The 23,804-nt window shown below is 42.9% G+C and overlaps 1 protein-coding gene across 5 annotated transcripts in view; it reads left to right on the top strand.

The window, feature by feature from the left end:
• Positions 1-22,067, top strand: part of RBMS1 (RNA binding motif single stranded interacting protein 1) — a 207,644-nt gene extending 185,577 nt beyond the window's left edge. For 2 of the 5 annotated variants that reach the window (XM_080927907.1, XM_080927908.1), the window contains exons 7-15: positions 8,919-9,025; positions 9,839-9,888; positions 10,012-10,105; positions 12,303-12,350; positions 13,241-13,291; positions 15,712-15,822; positions 16,870-16,950; positions 18,489-18,573; positions 19,309-22,067. In XM_080927907.1, the coding sequence (XP_080784033.1) occupies positions 8,919-9,025; positions 9,839-9,888; positions 10,012-10,105; positions 12,303-12,350; positions 13,241-13,291; positions 15,712-15,822; positions 16,870-16,950; positions 18,489-18,566 (620 nt within the window). In that variant the 3' untranslated portion in view covers positions 18,567-18,573; positions 19,309-22,067. The remainder of the gene's footprint in view (positions 1-8,918; positions 9,026-9,838; positions 9,889-10,011; positions 10,106-12,302; positions 12,351-13,240; positions 13,292-15,711; positions 15,823-16,869; positions 16,951-18,488; positions 18,574-19,308) is intronic. The other 3 variants (XM_080927910.1, XM_080927911.1, XM_080927909.1) reach the window with 2 other exon arrangements.
• The last annotated feature ends 1,737 nt before the right edge of the window (positions 22,068-23,804 follow it).

Raw genomic sequence — 23,804 nt, 5'->3', positions numbered from 1 at the left:
CGTCAATTTAACCAAACACAGATGGAGAATATTCAGGAATTTTTTTTACATGTGTTGAACATCATCATTCAGGAATTTTTTTACATGTATTGAACATCGTCATTAGTTCCTAAACAATATAGTGTTACTGTTTATATAGCATTTGTATCATCATAGGAGTTAATTAACCCAAAGCTGTATGCAGGAGGGCATGTAAAGGGTCTCTGCAGACCCAGTTTCATATAAGGGACTTGAGGGGTGTGCCTTGTGTCCTGGAACCAGCTGCAGTGGGTATCACAATGTGTGGCATGCTCTGGTAGCGTTAGAGTGCTGTGACTGTTCCTAAGGAGGTGTTTCCTCTCCCTCCCACTGCCACAGGTACTCAACCTTGGAGTTGCCCTTATGAGGCATTATTGTCATGCTGGGATGATTGTGTGTGGCCCCTAGAGCAAGGGCTTTTCTTTGAGACCTCGATTCCATGTGACATATACCCGTGGGGATACTGGAAAGGGAGGGAGGTTTTATTTTGACTCACTTGGAGTGGTTTCCATCCACTGTGTTTAACCTGTGAGAGGATAGACTCATCAAGGTGCTGAGATGTGGTGCAGGAAAGCTGTTCACCTGTGCTGGCCAGAAACCAGGGAGGAGAGGCAGGAATAGGTTAGGGATAAGGAATAACTTCGAAGGACATACTTCCATTGTCTGTTCTCCAGCTAATCCCACCTCTTTACCAAGTCTCAATGACACCATCAGATCAATCTACTGATAGTCAGCACCCTCATTATTCCGTCATTTCCCTAAAAGTCCTCCTGAGAACATGGCTGCACTGGGAACTGAGTCTTTGACACATGAGCATCAGTGAGACATGCGTGAGACACACTCCACAGCTGCCCCATACCGAAGTGCAAAATTACTCCCTACAGTAAGGGGAAGTCAGTGTTTGAATGTAGCAAAGGTGCTGGTGGCTTAGCAGGTAAAGCACCTGCCACCAATGGTAATGATCTGAGTTTAATCCCAGGAACCCACATGGTGGAAGGAGAGAACTAACTCCACACTGCCCACTGTCTTCCACATATATCACATGCACACACAAATCAGTGCTACAACTACCCACATAGCTGTGTTTTCTTTCACATGTGCTCAGTGCCAAACTGTACCTGGGATGAACTAGATTGCAGGGATGCTGTCCCAAGCTGAGCACAGTCCACATTATCCCTGCAAATCAAAGCTTTACCAGGTTCTGCCTCTAAAGAACAGTACATGGAGAAATTGTGTTAAAGCCCAAGTATCTCAGGTAGAATGTATGGGTGTTATTACAGCAGCCTTCTAAAAGACATTTGCCAGTAAATTTACTCAGACCCCAGCTTGAACAGCTCTTTATTCTCAAAGCTCATTAAATCTCTCATTATCAAACCCTGTGACAGCAGGCAGTCCACACTCAGAAGTTGGACTTCTGAGCCACCAGTCTCCTGAGAAATTATTCAGAAGTGAGAAAAGCAGTAACTTAGGAAGCCTGAAACCCTCATTGTCACAGTCCTAGTAGCAGTAGATGACACTCACCAAAACTCACCAAACTGTTGTAAGCACTGTGTTAATTAGAACCACCCCTGAAAGAAGGTGCTACCACCTCCATTCCACAGATTGTGAAAGCAGAGACCTCAGATGGCTTGCAGGCCTCGGCTAGTACGTTTCAAACCTTAGAGGGCTGACCTGGACCTGGTGTCCAAACCACTGTACAGTACAACCACCAGTGTAGTGCTGTTGGTTACACTGAAGAACATTGTATCACCCATTTTCAGGTAAAGCACTGCATAGGCACTAAACAGATAGGGCTGTGGTAAAGTAGGGAAGGTCCGCAGTATGAAGGGTAGAAGAAGGGGACAGACTTACCATCGTAGATTGTAAAAATGAGCATTTGCACAGACCTAGAGAAAAGATTCAGACACAGAAAAGTATTTCTGCTGGCTGGGGTTCCTTCCGGCTCCCTGTCTTACAGGACTCCACTCTCTTAGGGATCTAGAACCCGTGGTGAGTTGGGAAATGAGGTGAGAAAGAATTCCAGTTAAGGATCAAGAACCCAATAGGAATGAGGCTAACATGAGTGAGTAGCCAGTATGTTTCCTCACACTGTATAAGAGACAAATGCAGGTGGAGCCATCAGATCCCACCGCAGCAGCCCTGGGAAGACCATCCAGAGAGGGATACCACAGCTGTGCCCCTTAGTTGGCTAGAAGCAGGACGCAGCAGGAGGCAGAGTGCGTGGGGTGATGGGCAGTCAGTCGTTACTGGATGCTCAGGATGAATGTTTTAGGGGCATAGCCTGGGAATTCATAGCTGAGGTATATTTTTAACTTGTAATAATTACGTTCTTTTCTGCTTAATAGGAAGTCATATTAATTAACACTGGTCATTAAAAACACTTTATGTACACACGGCTAGCTAGCTATAACACTTTTTGTGTGGCCCCACATTCATAAGGAATGCCAAGAGTGTCCATCACATGTGTGAATAGCTTGCAGTGGGTTTGTGACTTCTTCCATATTGTGTCATCTCACAAGCCAGTGTGGCTAAGGTCTTGAAATTGTTCTGAACTTCACAGGTCCTTCTAGAAAAAAACAGGGGGAGGGGAAGCCTACACAGGAGTTCTGCTTTTGCATATGAAGCATTTTTTTTTCCTGTGTTCATCTTATGTCTTGGAACTGTAAGCACATAGAGGCTAGACATACAATCAACAATTTTGGATTCTGTTTTGAGCATGTGCATGTCACGTGTCTGCAACACAGATGTGTAGTATGTTGTCTTCAGCAGCATGGTAAAGAAGTTCTTTGTGAAAATGATTCTCCTTTTGTCTGGATTTCTCTCCACATGTTCTGGTTAGGGTTATTGTGATGTGACATCATGACCAAAAGCAGCTCGGAGAATACAGGCTTGATTTCCTCTTACAGCTCTCTGGCCATATTGTATCACTGAGGGAAGTCGAGGCAGGAACTACAGCAGAGGTCACAGAGGGGTGCTGCTTACCTGGTTTGCTCCCATGGCTTGCTCAGCCTGCTTTCCTATACCATCCATGAGAGCAGGCTTAGGGGTGGCACCATCTCTCTCTCCTCTTCCATGAGCTAGCCCCTCCCCCACTAGTCATCAATCAAGAAAATACTCATTGGCTTCCCGTCAGGCCAATCTGATGGAAGAGTTTTCTCAATTACATCCCCTCTTAAGTGACTCCAGCTTGTCAAGTTGACAAAAACCTAATTGTGAGCACCAGACTTCTCTCCGTGTTATCTGTCAAAGCTCCAGCAGCGTGTCTACACAGTTTTCCACATCATAAACTGCTCAAGTCGTTTTCTCATACCTCACCACGTTCAGCAACACTTGAACAGCATATCCGATAACTTCCACGCAAGGAACAGCATGATTGCACCTTTTAAGTCAAGACAAATATTTTTAGAACCTGTGCCGTTCTCTGCTGTGTTCTCATAACAGAGTAGAGATGACCTAGTAACTTCCTCTCAATACAGATGATGACCGGGTTACACCGCGTCTCGGTGGTAGCAGCCATGTAAAGTTAGCTGCTCTCTGAATTCCGAGAGCACACAGGAGGCATGTATGGCTGCTGAAAGGCAGAACGGTAGAATTCTGATAGTCTGTTCAAAAACTAGGGGCCAGATTTTTCTGGGGGGGGTGTTTCTTCATAAAGTCTGGGTTTAACAAAAGAAATTAAAGAAAAGGATTCTGGGAATTTCCATTTCTCTCTCCACTAGGGTCAGCTCACAGTGTTAGGGCATTTTTTTAAAGTAGCCATTATCAGAAAAGCTGGCCATGGTGGCTGGGTATACTGTTTCCAGACTCGGTGAAAAGGCTCACCAAGGGCAGTTTACATTCTGCAGTCCAATGGCTAAAGTCAAATACGGGATAACTGGGAAAGTGGGGGATTTAAAAGGAGTGGACTCTCCAGCTCTTCCTGCTGTCAACATCTGAGCATCAAAGCATGAAGAAAACCTCCTTTAGCATGCACTGCAGAAATGGCCACTCTCTTGTGAACGGCAGAGCTGACCCCACGAGGGTAGGTAGTTAGGTGAGCATGGTGGCTTGCATAGACCCCAGTCTGCACCACATCGCTCATAGCAGGAGCTGAGGAGCGCTGTTTCGTATGAATAGCACAGACCTTCACTGCAGGATCTTTGGAAGCTGATAAAACATGATAGAGATTACAGCTCGGCATTATGGGTATAGCCACTCCTGTTCTCTTAGGAGGGAGTGCCAACATCACAGGCAGGCATGTGTAAAGAGCTTCTTACTCCAGCTCCGTGGAGACATTGGAAAAACCAGTAGTCCCATTACCTTAGATGGCTCTCAAGAGGTGCCAGGAAGTATGAGATCAGTGTCTATCTGGGGTTCTGCCTGGGGCCCTTAGCAGTATTCAAGGTAACTATAGTCATTGGAATTTGGGAGATGCATGTTCCTGTTGGTTCCAGTGCATAAGAAAATAGCTTTCCTGGGTTGGGTGATGAGAGATTGGGACCTGAGAAATCACACCAGACAGCAGAGCTTACCTTTATTCAAGGTAAACACAGCCTGAGAGTACTTGCTTACTTGGGAAGGTCAGCTGGTTCGCTGTAGTTATTTATAGATTTATGTGTTTTGCTAATGTGAAATGCATAAAAAACAATATATCAAGGGCTAGGTTGATGGCTCTGTCAATAAGCCTTTTGCCTTAGAAGCCTAAGGACATGAGGTTGTGTTCTTAGCACCCACATAAGAAGCAGGCTATGGGCAAGCATGTGCCTACAGTCCCGGTGGCGAATAATAGAGGAAGAAAATACCAACCATCAGCCATGTTAGATCACATAGACATGTGAAGAGCACGTACCGAAACCATTCATCAGAACTCCGCAGTTACCCTTTTTCCACACCACTGTGAAGAATTACTTAATATTCAAGGGGCTATAGACACGGCTCAGCAGTTTAGACACTCACAGCTCTTATGTAGGACCTAAGTTCCCAGAATGCATGTTGACTTGACTCATAACTGCTTGTAACTCCAGCTCCTAGGGATCCAGCACCTCTGATCTCTACCCTCCATGGGCCCATGCATCCATTGAGCACATGGCTTACGTATGATTAAAAATGAAATCAAGAACTGTTGTTCTGGAAAAATGATCATACTAAAGATTGTTACATACTAACTCTGCAATGTTCATCCAGCCCATCTTAGCTATTGCTCAGTATTTCTGGAGCTTCTGACAAGGCCTTGGTGCCTCAGGTTCTCCTTACAGAAAGACAGGAGGCTGCCTGAAGGGTCTGTGCCATAGAACAAGATGACATCACACAGGAACTCCTGACTCTGGGTTTCCAGAGGCAAGCAAAGGACCCGCACTGTGGTCTGGTATGGCAGCACCGGAGAGGCTGATGAAGTACAGCTGCCCATTCTGTAACAGGCTTGCACACACATAAACAAAATACTAAAACCTGGCCCACATCTTGTCCCACCTCCCCCCCCCCAAAAAAAAAAACTTAACCAAACTCATTTAACAGTCACAGTCAGGACAACAGTTACAGTAAATTTAAAAATTCTTAAAAAAAAAAAAAAAAAAAAAAACCTTTGTTACCAGGGACACCAGGAAATTGCCTAACTGTGTGTGACTTGGTTTTCCTAAGGTAAGTGGGTGCTTTGGTAGTAAACAAGGCATTAAGACATTTTTTAAGCCCGGGCTCTTTCTTACCTCCCCCCCCCCCCAAGTCAATGGAGTAGTCTCAAGGAAGAATGTCAGCTGTCCCTGCATCTGTATTTGTTTGAATGGAGCGTTTTTATTAAAGCACACATGTGTACACTGTCTTCTGACCTATTGACGAGTAAACAGGCATTCCTAAGAGTGGCACATCCTCATCTACACAGCACACAAGCCCTGAGTAGGCTACAACTCTGATCTGTGGACTGCTGCACAGCCTGTTCCTGTGGACCCAGCACACAGCAGACACTGAGTTAAGTAGACCGAAGAGAATTTTGAAAGAGGAGGAAATCTGCTAGCATTCGTATTGTGTCCCGTGAAATACCTGGCACTGAGTCTGCTGAAGCGGGGACCCTGCAGCTGTCTAAGGGATATACCATGTCTAATGGCCTGCAGTTCTTTAGGAGTTGGCCTGAAGTGAACACTGCTAGTGTGCACACTGTTTTGGATGTTTACTGTTTGCTTTTAGAGAGAAAAAAAAAAACATGTTAATGAGAGCACAGAATAATGTAGTAAATAGAGTTCACTCTCGGAAAAGCCAGCTTCTCCCAGTCAGCTCATTTCATGCTAAATGATGTATTTATAAGCACGACATCACTCTCTGGATCTCACCCCCACACCATAAAGTTGTTGTCACCTAGGATTTCTTTCTGACAGGGCAGAATCTAGATGAATAAACATACATGGGAAGCATGTCCCCAGGTAGGGGGCGTTGGTCATTGAGCACATAGGGAGGGTCTTGCCTGCTTAGGTACTTAGCCAAGGATACATTTTAGAATGAGTACTGCCTGGTTACCTTCTTTCTATGGGAGAATTTTATGTTGATAAAAGAAGTTTGCCTTTCTGGTAAGCCACGTAAACCCAGAGTTAGTTTTGCTAAAGGCTTTGCTAACAGCATCTCCTCACTGAACATGGACACAGTTCCTGCTCCTCACCCTGAGAGATCATATAAAACTTAAGTCTTAGAACCTGGAACAGCACTGGACTGAGAACAGAGGACCTTACCTGTCCCAGTTTGTCCTTTGTCATCAACTGGGGCATTTTCTACCACCACAGCCCTCTCTGGTCATGGCTACAAGCTTATTCGCATAGGGGCCTAGAAGGGTGGTTTTAGTATTGGGGTTTAAGTACTCATTTTTTATTGCCTAGATAGGCTGGTGACAAGGGAACATCAGATGTGGTCAGTCTGTCCTTTCAGAAGGATGAGTCTTTTATCCCAGCCCTGGTTCCCATCTGCCTGTAATGTTCCAGCTGCAGAGTTAAAACCATCAGTGACTGTTACGGCGTTGTCCTATTCAATTGGTCTATCGAGTCAGTACATTCACCTCTTGCAATTATTGGGAATTGGTAGAATTTCCCAAAAGCCATCACCTTGTTTTGATTGGACAAGTGGTATAGCTCAGTTACATAGAAGAATGTTGGCCTCAGACCATCCACCTCCACGATGCTTGGTGTGCATCAAACGGAATTCCTTATTCATGAAAGCCTGCATTAGAAGAGATAGAGTGAGAAGGTAAACAAGGGGGTGTTTTCATCAAGCACTTAGAAGCTTTTTATTAACTCCTCCAGTCCGTTTTTTTTTTTTCTTACTGTAACAAAACACCTGAAGTGAAGTGGTATTAAAAACAGGTTTATTTAGGTCATAGTTTAGGAGGTTGAAGGGTCTGGTGTCAGCATCAGCTGAAATCCAGTGAGGACCATGTGGCAGGAAGAGGTACCTCCAAGACAAAGCCTGAAAGGTCTTCAGTGGCTTTGCTTACTTTGGGGAAAACTTGAGATCTCATGAGAACACTCTCGCTGTTTCTGGGGGCGCAGCCGCCGTGGTCTATGGTCCTCCTGCCAAGGCTTGTCCTGTCCTGTGACATTGCCATACTAGGGGCTAAACTTGAACCAGAGGAAGATGAACTGTATCTACCCATAGTGCATCCACCTCGAAGTGCCTTACATCTGGAACATCCCAGGCACAGAAGCAGAGTGCTAGACACTGGGGAGGGAGAGCAGCTCCTGTTGTGTTGTTTTTTTGGCAGAGAAGTGGTAAGAGACAGGATGGCTTGTACCCTGTCATTAGTGGGCGGGTAGTAGTGATATAAAATAAGAGATTGAATTAGTATAATAAGAGGCAAAGGAGAAAGGAGTAGATTTTCCACAAGTAATGTTTTTCTCATCATGGTTGTTTAACTTTGAAAGAGAACTTGAAAGGAATAATCATGTTTCTTCAGGAGACAAAGAACCGGTGCAGGAGCTAGACAGGAAGGTGTGAGAGCCTTTATCACGTAAACTAGAAACGTATAGGAAAACACACAACTTCCAGGAGTGTGCTGGTCTGTCTGTCACAGGAAGGCAAGCTGAAAGAGAAGCTGGGATGGCCCGTTGTGCTGTCTGCATCTCACCTCATTTCTCCCTTGGCTCTCATGAACATATCTTTTCAGTGAGCGTTCATAATTTGCGTTCCTTTCTTGGGTGTCTCTTTGGGTTGTGGTTCAATGGATAGTACAACAGCTAAGTGGGAGGATATGGAATATTGAAGTACCTTTAAGTAAACATAGCAGTTGTTACTTGAATATTTTCGTTCCTGCGTACGTGTATGTGCACATACTGTGCTCACATGCATGTGTGCGCCCCGGTGGTTTAAGCCACCCAATAGGTGCTGCTGGGAACAAACTCAGGTTCTCTGCAAGAGTGGTGAGCATCCTTAACTTTCTCCAGCCTCTGCAGCTTTCTTAAGTACAAATGAAATCCACCCGTATTTATCCACTGACAAAACCAGCAAGTAATACTGCTGTTTTATTGAGAGCCAATACTATAGGCACTGTGGACATGGGAATAACAGAACAGACAGGGAAGACAGACAGATGGCCACCGCACTCACTATCAGCAGTGTGTGCTGTGAACAGAAGCATGATGTGATTGATGTGACAAGGACTTACTTTCTGCCAGGGGCAAAGCCCTGTCTGGGAACCAGAGGAGTGTTCCAGCTTCCTTTTGGAGATTGTTTGCAGACTGCCCAGTGGTGGAACTGTAGGGTCCAGAGTGAAGAATGACATGGTGCCGGAGGGATTAGAGATGGCTTCCCTTTGGCTCTTCAGTAGAAAATAACTAGTACATCTGCCTGCCCTGCTCTTTATCCGGAGATATCCTGAGATCATGCCCTCTTCCAGATCGCTTTTCACTCCTACAACTGTGGGCTCACCTGATCCTCTCGTGTGTCCACAGCTCCAACAGAACCTTTACTCTGCAAGTTTGCGGATGGAGGACAGAAGAAGAGACAGAACCCAAACAAGTACATCCCTAATGGGCGCCCATGGCCCCGAGATGGAGAGGTGAGACTCCAAGACCAGCCTTGAAACTTGAGTGTGGGTGTGTGATCCTTATCACCCTCACTGGAAAGCTCTGCGAGGGCACCTTGACTGGACGGCCACAGTTACGAAACACCCAGACTAAACCCTCCTCCTGGTACCGTTCCCTCTAGAGCAGACAGCAGCTGTCTCGGGCTGGAGTTACTGGGTGCCCATTCCCCGGGAGGGCAGGTGGAAGATGAAGCAGCTACACTGTGCTTAGTGAAAGGATGACCGTGGACGGGTTTTGAGCGTGGAGGGTTTCAAATTTAGATACAGCTTTTTCAATGGGTTTACATTAATAATATTCAGGAATCTGTCCTTAACATAGAAATTAATACTTTGTCAATAAGAATTTAGTTTTATATTTTGGATTTTTTCCCTCCTTACTGGAAAAAAAATATTGTGCCATACTGATATATTCTGGCCGTAGTTTTCCCTCCCCACCTCCACACATTTGCTTTTTAAGTTTTTGAAGCTTTCTTTAAACAAACAAAAAGGTACCATAAGGAACCCAGAATGTGTGAAGAAAATGTCTTGAACTTGTGCTGTTCAGCATCAGCCACTCGAGGCCCTCTGAGCATGGGGCGCCTGGGCTATTCCACCAGAGAGACTGGTTTCTGTTTATTCCAGTAGCTCCCTGCTGTAATGGCTGCTGCGTGGGGCAGCACAGTAGAACTCACACTTTGATCACACGTGCTCTTTACCCTTGTGTGCTCTGGAAAGCATACAAAATGCAGTTTCAAACCTCTCCTTCCTAGATGGGTTCTCATGGTCCCTTCTGCTTCCTTCCACCAGGCTGGAATGACACTCACTTACGACCCGACTACGGCTGCTCTACACAACGGGTATGTCTTTAGGGTAAATGCATCATGGCTTGAGGGACAGAGAAGGTGGAAGGTATCAGACATTGTTCCATGAATGATTCCATTGAAAGGATTACTTAATAAAGGCTTTTGTGTTTGTTCTAGATTTTATCCTTCACCATACAGTATTGCCACAAACCGAATGATCACTCAAACTTCTCTTACACCCTATATTGCATCTCCTGTATCTGCCTACCAGGTTTGTACCTCAGGACGCGTCAGCAGTGTGCCATGCATCTCTGCTGCATTTTTATGTGTCTTCAAATTCTGAAAGTTTTTAAAATGAAATCTAAGTCAAATTGGATGCAGCTTGGATACCTAGTTTGGAATGAGCTGCCTTGTTTGGCATAGCGATTTGCTTTTCCTTGTATGAAAACGTAAAGCCAGGAAAGTGGTTGGAATCATCCCATGGTGCTAGGATTGGGATAAACCCTTGTACTTTTTCCAACGTGTGTCCCAGAAATTGAATCTTTATGACAGTCACAAAATGGAGAGTGAATGCAGGCTCCTGTCTTTGTTTCTTTGCTAGCAGGAAGAGATAAGAGGGACACAGAGATTGCCTCTATTAGAGACATGAACTGATGCAATGGAGATTTGAGGTCCTTCCCCAACCAAGAAGCCAGAGACCATTAACTCCTCTTCCATTGTGAGGAGGCTTTACCTTCAACCAGGAATGAACCCTTGTTAAGCTTCTTGTCCGACACTGATCTGATAATATTTCAGAGTTAGCAAGGCGGTGTGCCTTTAGCAGAGTCTTCCCCATGATGTATGGTCTGGGCCCAGACAGAAGCTCTGTCACTGAGTTCAGTTAGTGACCTGCAAGAGTTCTCTGTTGACTGCCGGGATCTTGTGTGACTAAACTTTGGGGTGTTCTTGTTTTTACAATGGAACAAGATGTTGTAGTCCTGACATCAGGGGTTAGGGGGCTGCAGCGTCTGATCTAACAGCTCTGTTGTTTGATAGCAACAAGCCTCAGTTTCCTCTTCTTTAAAATGGGGATAATAATGGCGTCTACTTTATAAATTAGAGAGAGTTCTGGGCTCCTAATGAAAATAAAAATAACTCCACCCAGTACTGACAAATCACTGAAAGTAAACATGCAGCAGCGTTACATGTTAATTACACTTTTTCAATAGTGGCTAAGGTAAGACAATGTCAAAGTTGGCTCTGGGTAACAGTTGTGAAAATAACGGTGAGAAAGAGAAGGGGGTGTACACCAGGAAGCAGGGTAAAGAGAAGGGGGTGTACACCAGGAAGCAGGGTCTCACAGCATGGCTGCCACCTTCAGACTTTAGCTTCCCCCCTCTCCCAGCCTCACGCCTTTCCTTTCTTCTTCCTGGAGTGTTACCTAACTCTGAAGTCTCAGTCTTCTGGGCACACCATTTATTTATGCCTCCGCAGATGCTTAGGAATTGAGGATTTTTGTCTTTCCCTTGTTTCCCAGCGAGAGCAAGTGGATACAGTACATTTCCCCTCATAACCAGCATCTGTAGCTGATATTCAAATACGGTCTTTGGTGCCTTGAAAATGACCGTCTGTCATTTCTGTATCATTAAAAGTAAGGGCAAGTATCAGCTCACTCTTAAGCGTATGAAGACCGTATTACCGTCTTGCTGTAGGTACACCAGCTCTTAATCCATCTGTCTATGGCTTACTTTTCCTCTTTAAAGCTGTTTGCCTCTCAACCATTTTATAGAATAAAAAGTCAGGAGGCCAGAGTGGACATAGCAAACTAACTGCAGACACCCTGTCATGTTGAGGCTTCATTTCCCCTTGGGGAATTCTGTGGTTTTATAAGACCCATGTGGAATTCACTCCATTTGCCTGACAGTCAGTGGCATAACCTCTTGGTCAGTGCTGAGCCAAGGTCAGGGCATGAGCCCCGAACAATGTGAGGTCCCTTTAAATTGTGTGCAAAAATGTTATCTGAGTACTGTTAGTTTGGGATGGGGGTTCTGTTTCTTTCGGGTTTTCGAAGAAGCAACGGTAAGAAGTGAACAGATTATTATTCCCATTTTATAGCTAGGAACATTGAGGCACAGAAACCGACAGTGGCTACTTTGCTGCTGAAATATAACCTGGGATTAGATGTTATAGCTCCCTAACCCTATAATACTCTAAGTGCGTAGACAATCATGGCCACAGAAGCAAACAGAAGTGGGGGCATCTGGCCCATACCGGGGTTTTCAGGGAGCTCCGTGCCTCTCATGATGTGTCCATAAGGGCCCACACTCACGATGGAGTTGGCCTTCTCCACTAAACCACCATATGCTTATGCAGTTGGATTGAGAAAGTGGCATCTTCGAGAACCCACCAGTACCCCAGTGGGGAAAGGCTGCAGTCCAGATAACTGAAATGTTAACAAGGCAGAAGCACTTAACTTTGGTCTGCCTTAGGTGGCAAAGGAAACCAGAGAGAAAAAGTATCGGGGCCCTGCTATCAAGGTAAATTCACTACATTCTTTCCCCATGACTCTTCCCCGTATTCTCTCTGTAGAATCTCTGAAGTTAACACTCAGGGACAGGACGCAGGAGGGTGCTAAGATCTGGAAACCGCAGTGTCCCTTAAAAATCCCATACATCTTGAAAAGCCATGGGCATCAAGATGCAGACTCAACTCCTCCATGGCCGGATGGGCATCTCCTTCCCACCACCTAGCCCTGACCCTCACATCGTATTTCTCGGTTCCGAGGGTTACTGTGTGGATGCCCTTTTAACTTAACTGTCAACCTTGACGTTTTCCACCTCCCGTTCGATATCCTAGGTCTGCATTTCAGACGTCCTTTTCCTGGCTAACTAGAGACTGTTGAGGACTAGACAGAATTTCTAATCTTACTTTCCTTATTATCAGAGATTGTGTTTGGTTATGATTAATAAGTAGTGAAATAGTGTGTGTGCACTGTGAGGGTTAGTGTCTAACTAAATGTTCTGCAATTAATCCTCATCCATCAGTATTCCTAAAACGTAGTTTGTACCTTGATTATAACACTTTTCACTAATTTGGGTTGTTTACATGTTTATTTCCTTTGCTTAGACAGTCTCTTTCTCAAGGGTGAACCCCACCCATGCCTTACCCTTATTGCTCCCTGGTGCCTAATGTTCAGTAAATATGCACCAAGTGGGCAAACGGGCACTGGTTCCAAATGATCGTTCTGTTTCATTTAGAGTGACTAGTTTGTCAAGAGTTCTAACTTCCTTAACCTTTGTAATTGATAGTATTGTCTCCTTATCTTCCTTCTATAGTTTTTTTTAACACGATTAAAAAGAACTCTAGAGAGTTCAGATTACTTTTGCAGTAGAAATCAATGTTTCTTTTGGAATCCTCCGTTTTCTAGGTGCAGAGTCCTTCTTGGATGCAACCTCCACCGTACATTCTGCAGCATCCTGTAAGTTTCTCCTGATGCCTTTGAGTTCTCAGTAATCCATGTGTGCTGCCTGTTGGGCTAAAACTGATGCCGCTTGGCTTGTCTGTGGAGAGGAAGCGTCAAGAAAACAGTGCATTCCATAGACAGCAGACATGACTTCTTCATCGCTCTCAACATCTAGTATCCTACGGTGTAGAGCTTTTTGTACACAAAATTCAGTTGAATTTTAAACATATAGTCAAAAGTTCAGAACAAGTGTGTAGAAGAAACTCACAAATCTGATTAAGAAGGCCGTGGCAACCCACACGCTTGCCACAAAGTAGCCACAGATTTGACCCTTGGTTTCTAGTTACCAGTGCAAAATAGGCATTCTCCTATTCAGGACACATCACAACATTTATAATACAAAATCCAGACAACTTGTTTAGGAAAAGAATTTGGTCTAGGCCTTAAAATCAAACAGGGATTTCCCTTAGGATTCTTCTCCATGGACACTGAAGTGTAAGGAAAAGAGAGCAATGGAGAACTAACAAATGCTGGACAGGAAATGCTGAGACAGCCTTCTGGACACAAGTAAAATGTGTCATGTGCCTGTTCTTATACACAAACACTCACACACACACACTCATACAAACACATACACACACACACATACACACACTCATACAAACATACACTTACACACATACATACATACATACACTCACACACATACACACTCACACACACATATACACACACTCACACACACATACATACACTTATACAAACACTCACACATACACACATACTCACACACATACATACATACACTCACACACATACACACACTCACACACACATATACTCATACAAACACTCACACATACACACACTCACATACACACTCATACATATACACACACATACACACACTCATACAAACACACATACACACACTCACACACTTACACACAGAAACACACACACACACACACACACTCATAAATCCACACATCCTACATGTGGATGTCCATGACACACACACATCCCACATTCTCATGACAGGCTATGTCCTGAAACTCATGGCTAAGTTTGGAAAGCTGAAAGTCAACCCACTCTTGAGTTGGAGACTCCTTAGTATGAAGATGAGAGAGAGTCTAGATTCTGATAATCTAGATTCTTAAAAGAGATTTCAAGTCAGTCTTGCTCCTCTGTGCTTTTTGATGATACACCATAAAAATGAAATGTATTCTTTTATTTTGTTTTTTTTGGGGGGGGGAGCATTGTGTGTGTGTGTGTGTGTGTGTGTGTGTGTGACTTTTAGAGGCAAACACTGCATATATTTTAATTTAACTGTTTGGGGAAACCTGCATTGCTTTTTCCACCCATATACAAACCATATGAAACGCCTTATCAGTGCCCTGAACTGGAATCTGATTATCAGCAAATACCAGTGTGTTTCAGGGCAATCAGCTACCGTGATCCCAAACCATGTTTTCATATTCTTGGGTTCAACAGAGTAGTCACGTGCTATAGCTACTGAGTGATTGTAAGAATGAGGGGAAATGTCAAACCCGTTGATTACATAGAGAAATTTAGACAAACGTTCAAACAGTTCAATTTTAGTTACTCTATAGTCTATGTAGCATGATCTAGCCATTAAAACTGGAGACATCAGGAAGTTCCCTTTTCTAGCAGAGAGCTAAGTTAAAAGCTAGAACCCTGTGGGAAGTTGTTCATGCTCTCTGATGCAGCGTCCAGCTTCCAGGTAGAAGCTGCTAACAGTGGTTCTGTTAGAAAAGTCGCATAGTGAGCGGTTTCTTGTCCTGCTCTCTGTTTTTCTTACCTACGTTTAATTTGAATTTTGATGGCAAAAAAGTTCCAAGAAAAATAAGTGAAGAGAGGACTGGAGTGAAATTACTACTCCTAACTGAACTGGGAGTACACGAAGAACCCACTCTTGGTCCTGACTACTTAGTCTTGACCCAGAGGACTCTTTATAAACAAGCTACTCTGCTGGGCACGTTATTCTGTGATTGTAGAAAACAAAAGCTACCCATTTCTCTTCTTGTCTTTGTTTACTTTCTTCCTTTCTTTCTCTCTCCTTCCTTTTTTTTTTTTTTTTTTTTTTTTCCTTTTAACATTTGGCAGCCCTTGTAGCCAATGGCCCTCAGTTTGTTTCATGTTACAACCCTTCCTGCTGGGCTTTCTGGCTGGACGGTTAGGTCAAGTCGAACACATGACTTCTGTGGGATGAAGTAACACTTATTTCCTCTTTGCTCTTTTATGGAAGTTTCAGGAAAGCAGTCTGGAAGATTTAGGATAATTGCTTGGGATACCTCTTGAAAGTTTGATGGCAGTTGTGTTTGCCTTTACAAAAGGTGCTTCTTTACAGATTGTAACTGCAGAGTCTCAATTCTCCCCCATTTGTCTTTTGTCCCTCTCCCTCCCCTACCCAGGGTGCTGTGTTAACTCCCTCAATGGAGCATACTATGTCACTACAACCTGCTTCTATGATCAGCCCTCTGGCCCAGCAGATGAGTCATCTGTCACTAGGCAGCACTGGAACAGTAGGTGTCAAACTAATATCCTGTGTTTCTGAAAATAAGAAAGGGAATTCAAGAAGTGTGTGTCATCCCAGAGAAAGTCCAGGTTTGGGGATAGCAGTGATTGTGTCTGACCCCCTTCCCATCTTGCATTGATTTCCACAAAGTAAGATGGCACTCAGAAAATTCTTGACTAGTTAATAACTTGTAAATCTATCTCTGGATCCCTCTCGCTCACCCACACAGCGCCCACACATGCCCCTGCTTTTATAACCCATGTTACAAGGTACAGGTCACAAAGGGAAAGGCGGGTGTTCATGGTGGGCGGGCAGGCAGTGTCTCCTCATTCATAGGTACTCTGTGCAATAGTTATTCAGTGTTGCAAGCCTGAATTGCAGTTGGCATAGGGGCTTGTCCTCCTATACTCCGAAGGACAGGTTGGGTTATAAGGCTAAGCTAACACTAAGCCAGCTGGAAGCTTATATTTGTAGAGTGCAGAATACAAACGCTGGGCAAAGGCATTCCGTGCAATCTGTGTCTGTGGTATGGCTGTAAAAGGCAAAGGGCACTGTGTTTCCCCTCTTATTCTGAAAACCAGCCACGGCTTCTCATGAAAGTGAATCCAGAACAATACGAAGCCCGGAAGCTGGTCCCAAACCCCACCTGCCTTCGGCTCCCTGCTTCCTTCAAGGTCTCTCCCTGCCCAGGCAGTATAAGGCATCAACTCAGGGAGTGACCAGAAAATAACATGGCCTCTTGAGGAGAGATTTTTTAGGATACATTGATGATAGTAAATTACTGCAGATGAGAAACATTCATGACCTACACAGGGGCAGAGTTTTTTTTTTTTTTTTTTTTTTTGATGATAAATTTAAAGCAACATAGGGTTTTCAGTTTGATGGGGTGAAAACCTTTTCCTTTGCCTTTCAGAAGATGTATGCAGTAGTTAAGCTTTATGTGCTGCCCATGTAGATGCATTATTTGAGCCTTCTGAGTACTGTATATCCAACCTAGCCATCTGAGCTTTGCGTGGGCTGCCTCTGCACACCCTGACCACCTTCTCCTTTTCAGTACATGCCTGCAACGTCAGCCATGCAAGGAGCCTACCTGCCACCGTACACACACATGCAGACCGCAGCAGTTCCCGTTGAGGTTGGTATAGAGCATCCAAGTGGCCTCTGTGGCCGTGGGTACTTTTACACCCAAGTCATTTAAATGGAACAACCAAAAAGAGGTTATCAAGAGTCAAGTACTTTATCAAGGCACAGTGGCACATGCCGATTATCCCAACACCTGAGAGGCCAAAGAAAGAGGACGGACGAGTTCAGGCCAGCTTAGCCTACATAGCTAGACCATCCTTCAAAAATGGAAAATCAAGACATCTACATAAATAAATAAATGGGAATAGAACGAGTATGCACTTGGTATTATTTTTCAACTGTAACATACTCTCCCCATGCAAATTAGTATTACATCATCCAGACTACATAACTTTCCAATCTTGTAGCACACTTCAAGGCCTGCCTAGCTGCTCCAAAATGATACTTACAGGCACATTAAAGTAAAAGTGGAGTTTGCAATTCTAGTCCTAAAGATTGAATTAGTAATAATAATTGCAGAGAGAAACCAGTCATAATTCAGATAATAGAAAAAGCAGACCTTTCATTTCTAAATCGTAAGAAGCATGCAAAAGCAATACCTGTTTCTATGGCTAATCCCTAGTCATTGTTGTTTTGGAATGTAGTATATTCGAAGACGTCTAATACCTGACTTATGATGAAACTGGAAGCATAGCATTTACCTACAAAGTATCTTCAGGAGTGTAAGGAAGTTATCAGTCCGGTTATCTTACCTAGGTGGCAGACCCCAGAGGTGTCTGAGAATTGTGGTTGTATTATTTACATGATCAAACAACTTCAAACCACTGCCTGAACTCACAGCTTGTTATGTGCAGTTCTCCACAACATGCAACCTCTGTTACAGTGGGAAACAAGAATGTTCTCTAACTACTGCAGCAAAGTCTCACCCAAGACTTTTCAAACACAATTTGAACTGAGGCAAGGCAAAATATCCGAAGGGCTTTGATGTTTTTGTTTTATTACTGATTTTAGTAGAGGTTCAGTTAACGCCTCTCACATGCCAGAAACTGTTCTGTCACTGAGCTATGTCCGTGTCCCTTGGAAAGACCTCATTCTGTAAGCCAGGCAGGCTGGGAACTTGTAACCCTCCTGCCCCCAACCCCCACCCCCTCAAGTCACTGAGGATACAAGCCCTGCACCACCAGGCCCCACTTCCTTTTACTGAGTTGATTGACATTTTTCAGCTTATAAGTATTGAGATTATGAGGTATAGCTGATGCCTTCGGGGGGCTCTACAACATACGCACCCTGTGTCTCAGACTCTAAAATCTGACAATGACTGTATTATAAACTTTATGTGGCTCCAAGGAGACAAAGCCAAGAGATTTCTTTGATCAACATTTAAGTTAAACATTTGAACGGGAGGTTCTTGGGGTCTGTCATATTTCATCTGTATTAAGGCAGTGATTAGCCGTTAAAAGCTCTATTTGTGCATTACGAAATGCACTTTGAAGAGTGTTTGTATTAAGGTGTATGTCCTTGGACTCAGGCCTTAATGGCAGAGTTACGATTTCATTGCTAATGTGTCTCATGCATTCTGCTCTGTTGTAGGAAGCAAGTGGCCAGCAGCAGGTGGCTGTGGAGACGTCTAATGACCATTCTCCATACACCTTTCCACCCAATAAGTAACTGTGAGGTATGAGGGAAAAGTCTGTAACTGCAGGGCTCAAATGAAGCAGTCTGGGGTGCTGTTGTCAAATGATGCTTAGAATAACTCAGACCTAATGTGGTTATGAATTTGCAGATTCTGTCTAGATAACAGTGCTTATATTGAAATAAAACACATTTTTTCTACCTCAAAAGTCATAAAATCTAAGGCATCACAGAACATACTGGGTTCCAAAACTGTCCTATAATAAAAGCATCTTATGGCATATTGCTTAAATACTGACTAAGGAAGATAAAGCAGTAAGATGTTGCCTAATCAAGTCTCACAAGTCTCAACGTCTCGGCTATGAATTCAGATTATTAGCATCCTTGGAGCAAAACAATACATCACTAGCTCTCACTGGAGTCACAAATTTCAAACTTCACTTTACCATGCGTATCTTAGTCAAACAACTCTACGGAATCCAGTTTCTGGATTGTCTGGTAACAGTATGTGTTGTTTGTTGATCTCAACAAACCACCCTTTGAGACCCACCCATGTGGAGTTGGCTGTGGCTCCCTGAGGAAGGAAGTATTTTGCAAGTCCCAAAGTTGAAAGGTAGACTCAAGAAACTAAACATGATCCCCAGGTCCCCAGCTTATGTCCCTTCGTCTGCCACCATGAATAAACATGGCCTTCATTGCTTTAAGAGGAATAATGAGTAAGCGCTGCCGCTGTTTATTAAGTCAGCCACAACATTGGTCTTTTGTCTTTCTCTTGCAGATGTGCCGAAGGGAGTTCTTACAGGAAGAAGGGTGTGAAGGCTGAACAATCATGGATTTTTCTCATCAGTTGTGCTTTAGGAAATTATTGACAGTTTTGCACAGGTTCTTGAAAACGTTATTTATAATGAAATCAACTAAAACTATTTTTGCTATAAGTTCTATAAGGTGCATAAAACCCTTAAATTCATCTAGTAGCTGTTCCCCTGAACAGGTTTATTTTAGTAAAAAACAAAATGAAAAAAAAAAACGAAAAAAAAAGATGAAAGATTTTTATCAAATATAATGATGCAAAAACAAAAAACAAAAAACAAAAAAAAAAAAAAAAAAAAAAAAAAGAAAGAAAAGAAAGAAAAAAAAAGAGAAAAAGGAAACTTCAATTTTCTGGGTATGCACAAAGACCACGAAGATTTATCCAAGTGCATGACCGGATTTTTGCAGTTTTGTTCATTTTGTGTTTAATTTGTCCTTTTTTTTTTCAGCTGTATGATCTGGGCTTTCTGAAGTTTCAATTGTCCGACTTTACCCATGGTGTTCTGTGCTTGAGAGTGTCACTGTAACTCAGTGTTGGCCTCACTGTCTTTACTTAGCTTTCCATTTTTCTTTGGACATAGTGTGAAGTGTCTTCTCCTTTTTCTATGAATTCCAATTTGCCTTAAACTCTTTTGATGCTGTAGCTGTCTGAGTAAAGTTAGTTCAACCTAATGATGTAGAATGCTTTGACCAAATGGGCTGGTCTATTACGCCTTGTAAAACAGCAGCATAGGGCTTTTAAAAGGTAGTCAATAAAAGTTGCTGAAATTTTGGCTTTTTTAAATATGTAGTAGGTGTTTTTAATGATTTTTTCACATAGCGTGTAAGGTAGTGAAGTACAAGGAGGAGAAACTGTTTTGTGGGAAACACATTTTCCGACCGGGGGACTTTTAGTAGGGTAAACCGTTTGTAAGGCTGTACACTGACAGTTCCTCTGACAGTGCGGCTGATTTAGGATATCTGCTGTATGATGCAATGTAAAGTCTTTTTTGCCTTTTTTCAGGAAGAAGAAAAAAAAGCTTAACGATGTTCTAGATTTAGCGTAGGTAGCTTTGGGGCCGCGGGCGGGGGAGGGGGAGGGGAGTCACCGAATGTTTTGTCCTTTATACTCTCGATAGTGCTTTAGAATGGGAATCATACACTTGAGATCTGGCAAACGGAGGGGGGGAAATATTGCTGTTGAAACTAAATGGCAAAAGCTAAAAGTAAGGATTTCTCTCCAAACTTACGCTGAGATACAAACAGAAGCAAAACGATTGGCTACTAGCTCTCTCTCTCTCTCTCTCTCTCTCTCTCTCTCTCTCTCATTCTCTATTAGGTAAATTTGAAAAACTAAAAATGACTTGGCACTTTTAAAGGTAATTTCACCAAAGACCGACGAGCCAGTAGCCAGCAGCTCCACCTTGTCTCAGCGTCATATCTTGTCTGCCCTTTCTTTTTGCCGGACCAGTTTGCGGATAGGAGAATGTGCCTTTTTTGTACCTTTGCATTAGGTTTTATAATTTTAACTGATGTATGGACTCACAGAGACAAATTTAAAAAAAAAAAAAAAAAAAAAAAACAAGCATGAAGGAAGATTTGAACCCAGGCAGTGCCGATCTCTGGCGTCATCACTACAGGTGTTCACATGTAAAGAAAACCAACTTTGAAACTATGAAATTCCTGATTCATAAATAGTTATTTCTACTTTAGTACATATGAGATAATTCACTGTTACTAACACTCTTTTATTAAGGCAGTTGCATACGTTTTAAAAGCAATGGTAAATTAAGTTGTCTTCCAAAACTGTACTTGTCTGGTCAGCTGTATATGATCAGTTAATCTACCTCAGAGGCTGTTTTTCTTTTGCGCTGGGACAGGTTGCTGGCCCTCCCTGTTTCCACCGACCAAATCCTCCTAGCTCGGGAGCTAGGGCTAAGCAGTTATTTCTTTTTGAGTATTTTTTAGTTCTTAAATTTTATTGCTTGTATTTGATGATAGATGTCAGTGACATTTCATAGTTTCAAAAGTCCTTGCTGCTCTGAAAGTGTAGATTCTAGTGAAAATTACATAGTCATAAGAGAAATGTGGTTTTTTTTTTTTTTTTTTTTGGTTTTTTTTTGGTTTTTTTTTTTTCTTTTCTTTTTTTAAGAAGTTGTGGTATTATTGGTTCTACGCTCCCTAAAACATTCTGTTTTGTGAAGTCCAGACTAAAGGCAGCACCCTCCGTGTACCGAGCATGTTTATCAGCCCGGGACTCTCACTACTTGATACTTTTTCCATTAGTTAAGACAGAACGTTGATAGCTCAGTCTGTGGGGGAGGGGAGACCTGCTGCTAGGTATGTCTGAACTAAGTGCCATACTCGTCTGGGTCAGATTTGGGAAACAACCTCTGTACATATAAAAGAAAAAGAAAAAGAAGTCAGTTAAACATCACATAGTAGACAGCCATTAAATTATAAAAAAAATTAATTTATGAAGAAAGACCTTTTGTACAGATTGAAAAAAAAAGATTTTCATAGAGATATCTATATGATCAAGAGAGTTAATTTTTTATTTTTGTTCTAGTAGTGCTACATCCTTGCCAGTGGTGACTTATTTACCAGTTCAAGATGACTCTGTAGTTTTCTTTCCTAGGACTTGTTAAACGCCAAAAGACATTTTTGAACTGTACATTTGATCAGATTGTTAGCTTTTTCTGTTTTATTTCTTTTGAGAACCTTTGAATAAAAACATCTGAAACTTTCTTTTTCCTGTCTTTTTTTTTTTTTTTTTTAAGTAGATGAAGCCATAAATCAAAACGTCCCTTCGCCTCTGACCTTGCTGTTCAGCTTGGTAGACTGGTTCAGAACTAAGTTGATAACGATGTCAGATTCCATATGACCTGAAGATCCCATTTTCTTGAAGAGTTTAGGAAACCTTCTCACCCCCCCCCCATGCTACCCTTGTTTGAATCTTTGCTGTGACCTCAAATATTGCACGTCACCTTGGCATAAGTCCAGCCCAAACGACTCCACTCATGGTCTGCATTGGAGTCTCTGGTTCTTTTATGGTATCAGTATTGGCAGCAGTCCTGGGCCTCAGACATCCTAGGCAGTGCACTTGCACTGACTACCCATTGTTTGGAACAAACTAAAGACATCTTCCTATTTGCAGCCAGCACAGATATAATCTTAGATCCCATTAAACCACAGCATTTAAAAAGTAAGTTCTTTGTTTCCAGTAGGAGGCATCCCAGGAAGCAGTTGTAGAATGGAGTGGGAACTCTCTTTTTCCCCCTGACTTGCTTTATTGGAGGCATATAATATCAAAAATTAACACCTACCCAAAGTAGAGTAAATGTTTTAATGTAGTTTATATAATATTGTCTGCTGACTGACTCAACCATAGTGGTAAAAGGGGTTGGGGGGATAGAAAGAATTCCCACTACATTTCTTATATTCGGTTATTCAGCAGGCCCTTGTTTCTGAATGGCTCTTAAAGTCCATGGAGTGCTGTCTGAATTGGATTAGAGACATTAAGATCCCTTTACTGGACATAGCTGAAAAACCATGGTGGCTCCTTGAGAAGAGGAAGTATGTCCCCTTGATGCTGGCCAATGCTTCAAACACAAAGATGCCACATCCCAGGAGAAGTATGGCCTCAGATGAAAAGGGCATTTCGGAATATAAACTATAGATCCTACCGTGCCTACCAACTACTCCTTTATGTGCCCTTCCCTTTGAATAATGGCAGAAGCCAGAGGAATCACCATTTCATAGCATCTTAGGCTTTGTTAACCTTATTTTCCAGTGTTTGTCTCAAGTTCCCTAAGTGTCCAACTAACTCTATTAGGCAGTCATCCCTTGGTATCCAAGGGGTATGGGTTGTAAGACTTCATAGATGCCAAGATCCACTTAAGTCCTTTAAATAACAAAATTATGGGGGCTAGAGAGGTGGCTCAGCAGTTAAGAGCACTGACTGCTCTTCCAGAGGTCCCGAGTTCAATTCCCAGCAGCCACATGGTGGCTCACAACCATCTGTAATAGGATCCAATGCCCTCTTTTGGCATGATGGAAGAGAACTACGGTGTACTCATAAATAAAATAATAAATATGTAGTATTTGCATATAAGTGCCCTTAGTTTGAGTTATTGCTAGATCTTGTGTGTTGCCTGATGAAGCCTAAGTTGTCTAATAATTATTATGATGTAATGTTCATAAAGACCAGAAGATAGTCCGTGCATGTACAGTGCAAAGGTATGCTTTTCCCTTAAATAGTTTTCATTGAGGACTCTTAATTATTGTGCAGAATGACGGACATGGGGACCATCCATGTACAGGAGTTCAGGAACACATAGGCACATGGAAATTGACCGAGCCACATGTTCACACAAACCAGGGGCAACACTATTGTGGATAAGCCAAACTTTGCTGGAAGGTTAGATGGCATCAGGATTACCTTCTAGTCTGCCAGGTGGGAAGATGGGACTGTTGGTTGGATAA

The sequence above is a fragment of the Micromys minutus genome (assembly GCF_963924665.1).
Source record: "Micromys minutus genome assembly, chromosome: 13".
In the NCBI taxonomy this organism is placed as follows: domain Eukaryota; kingdom Metazoa; phylum Chordata; class Mammalia; order Rodentia; family Muridae; genus Micromys; species Micromys minutus.
The sequence above is the reverse complement of the archived record's forward strand: the minus strand, read 5'-3'. Positions and strand labels throughout refer to the sequence as shown.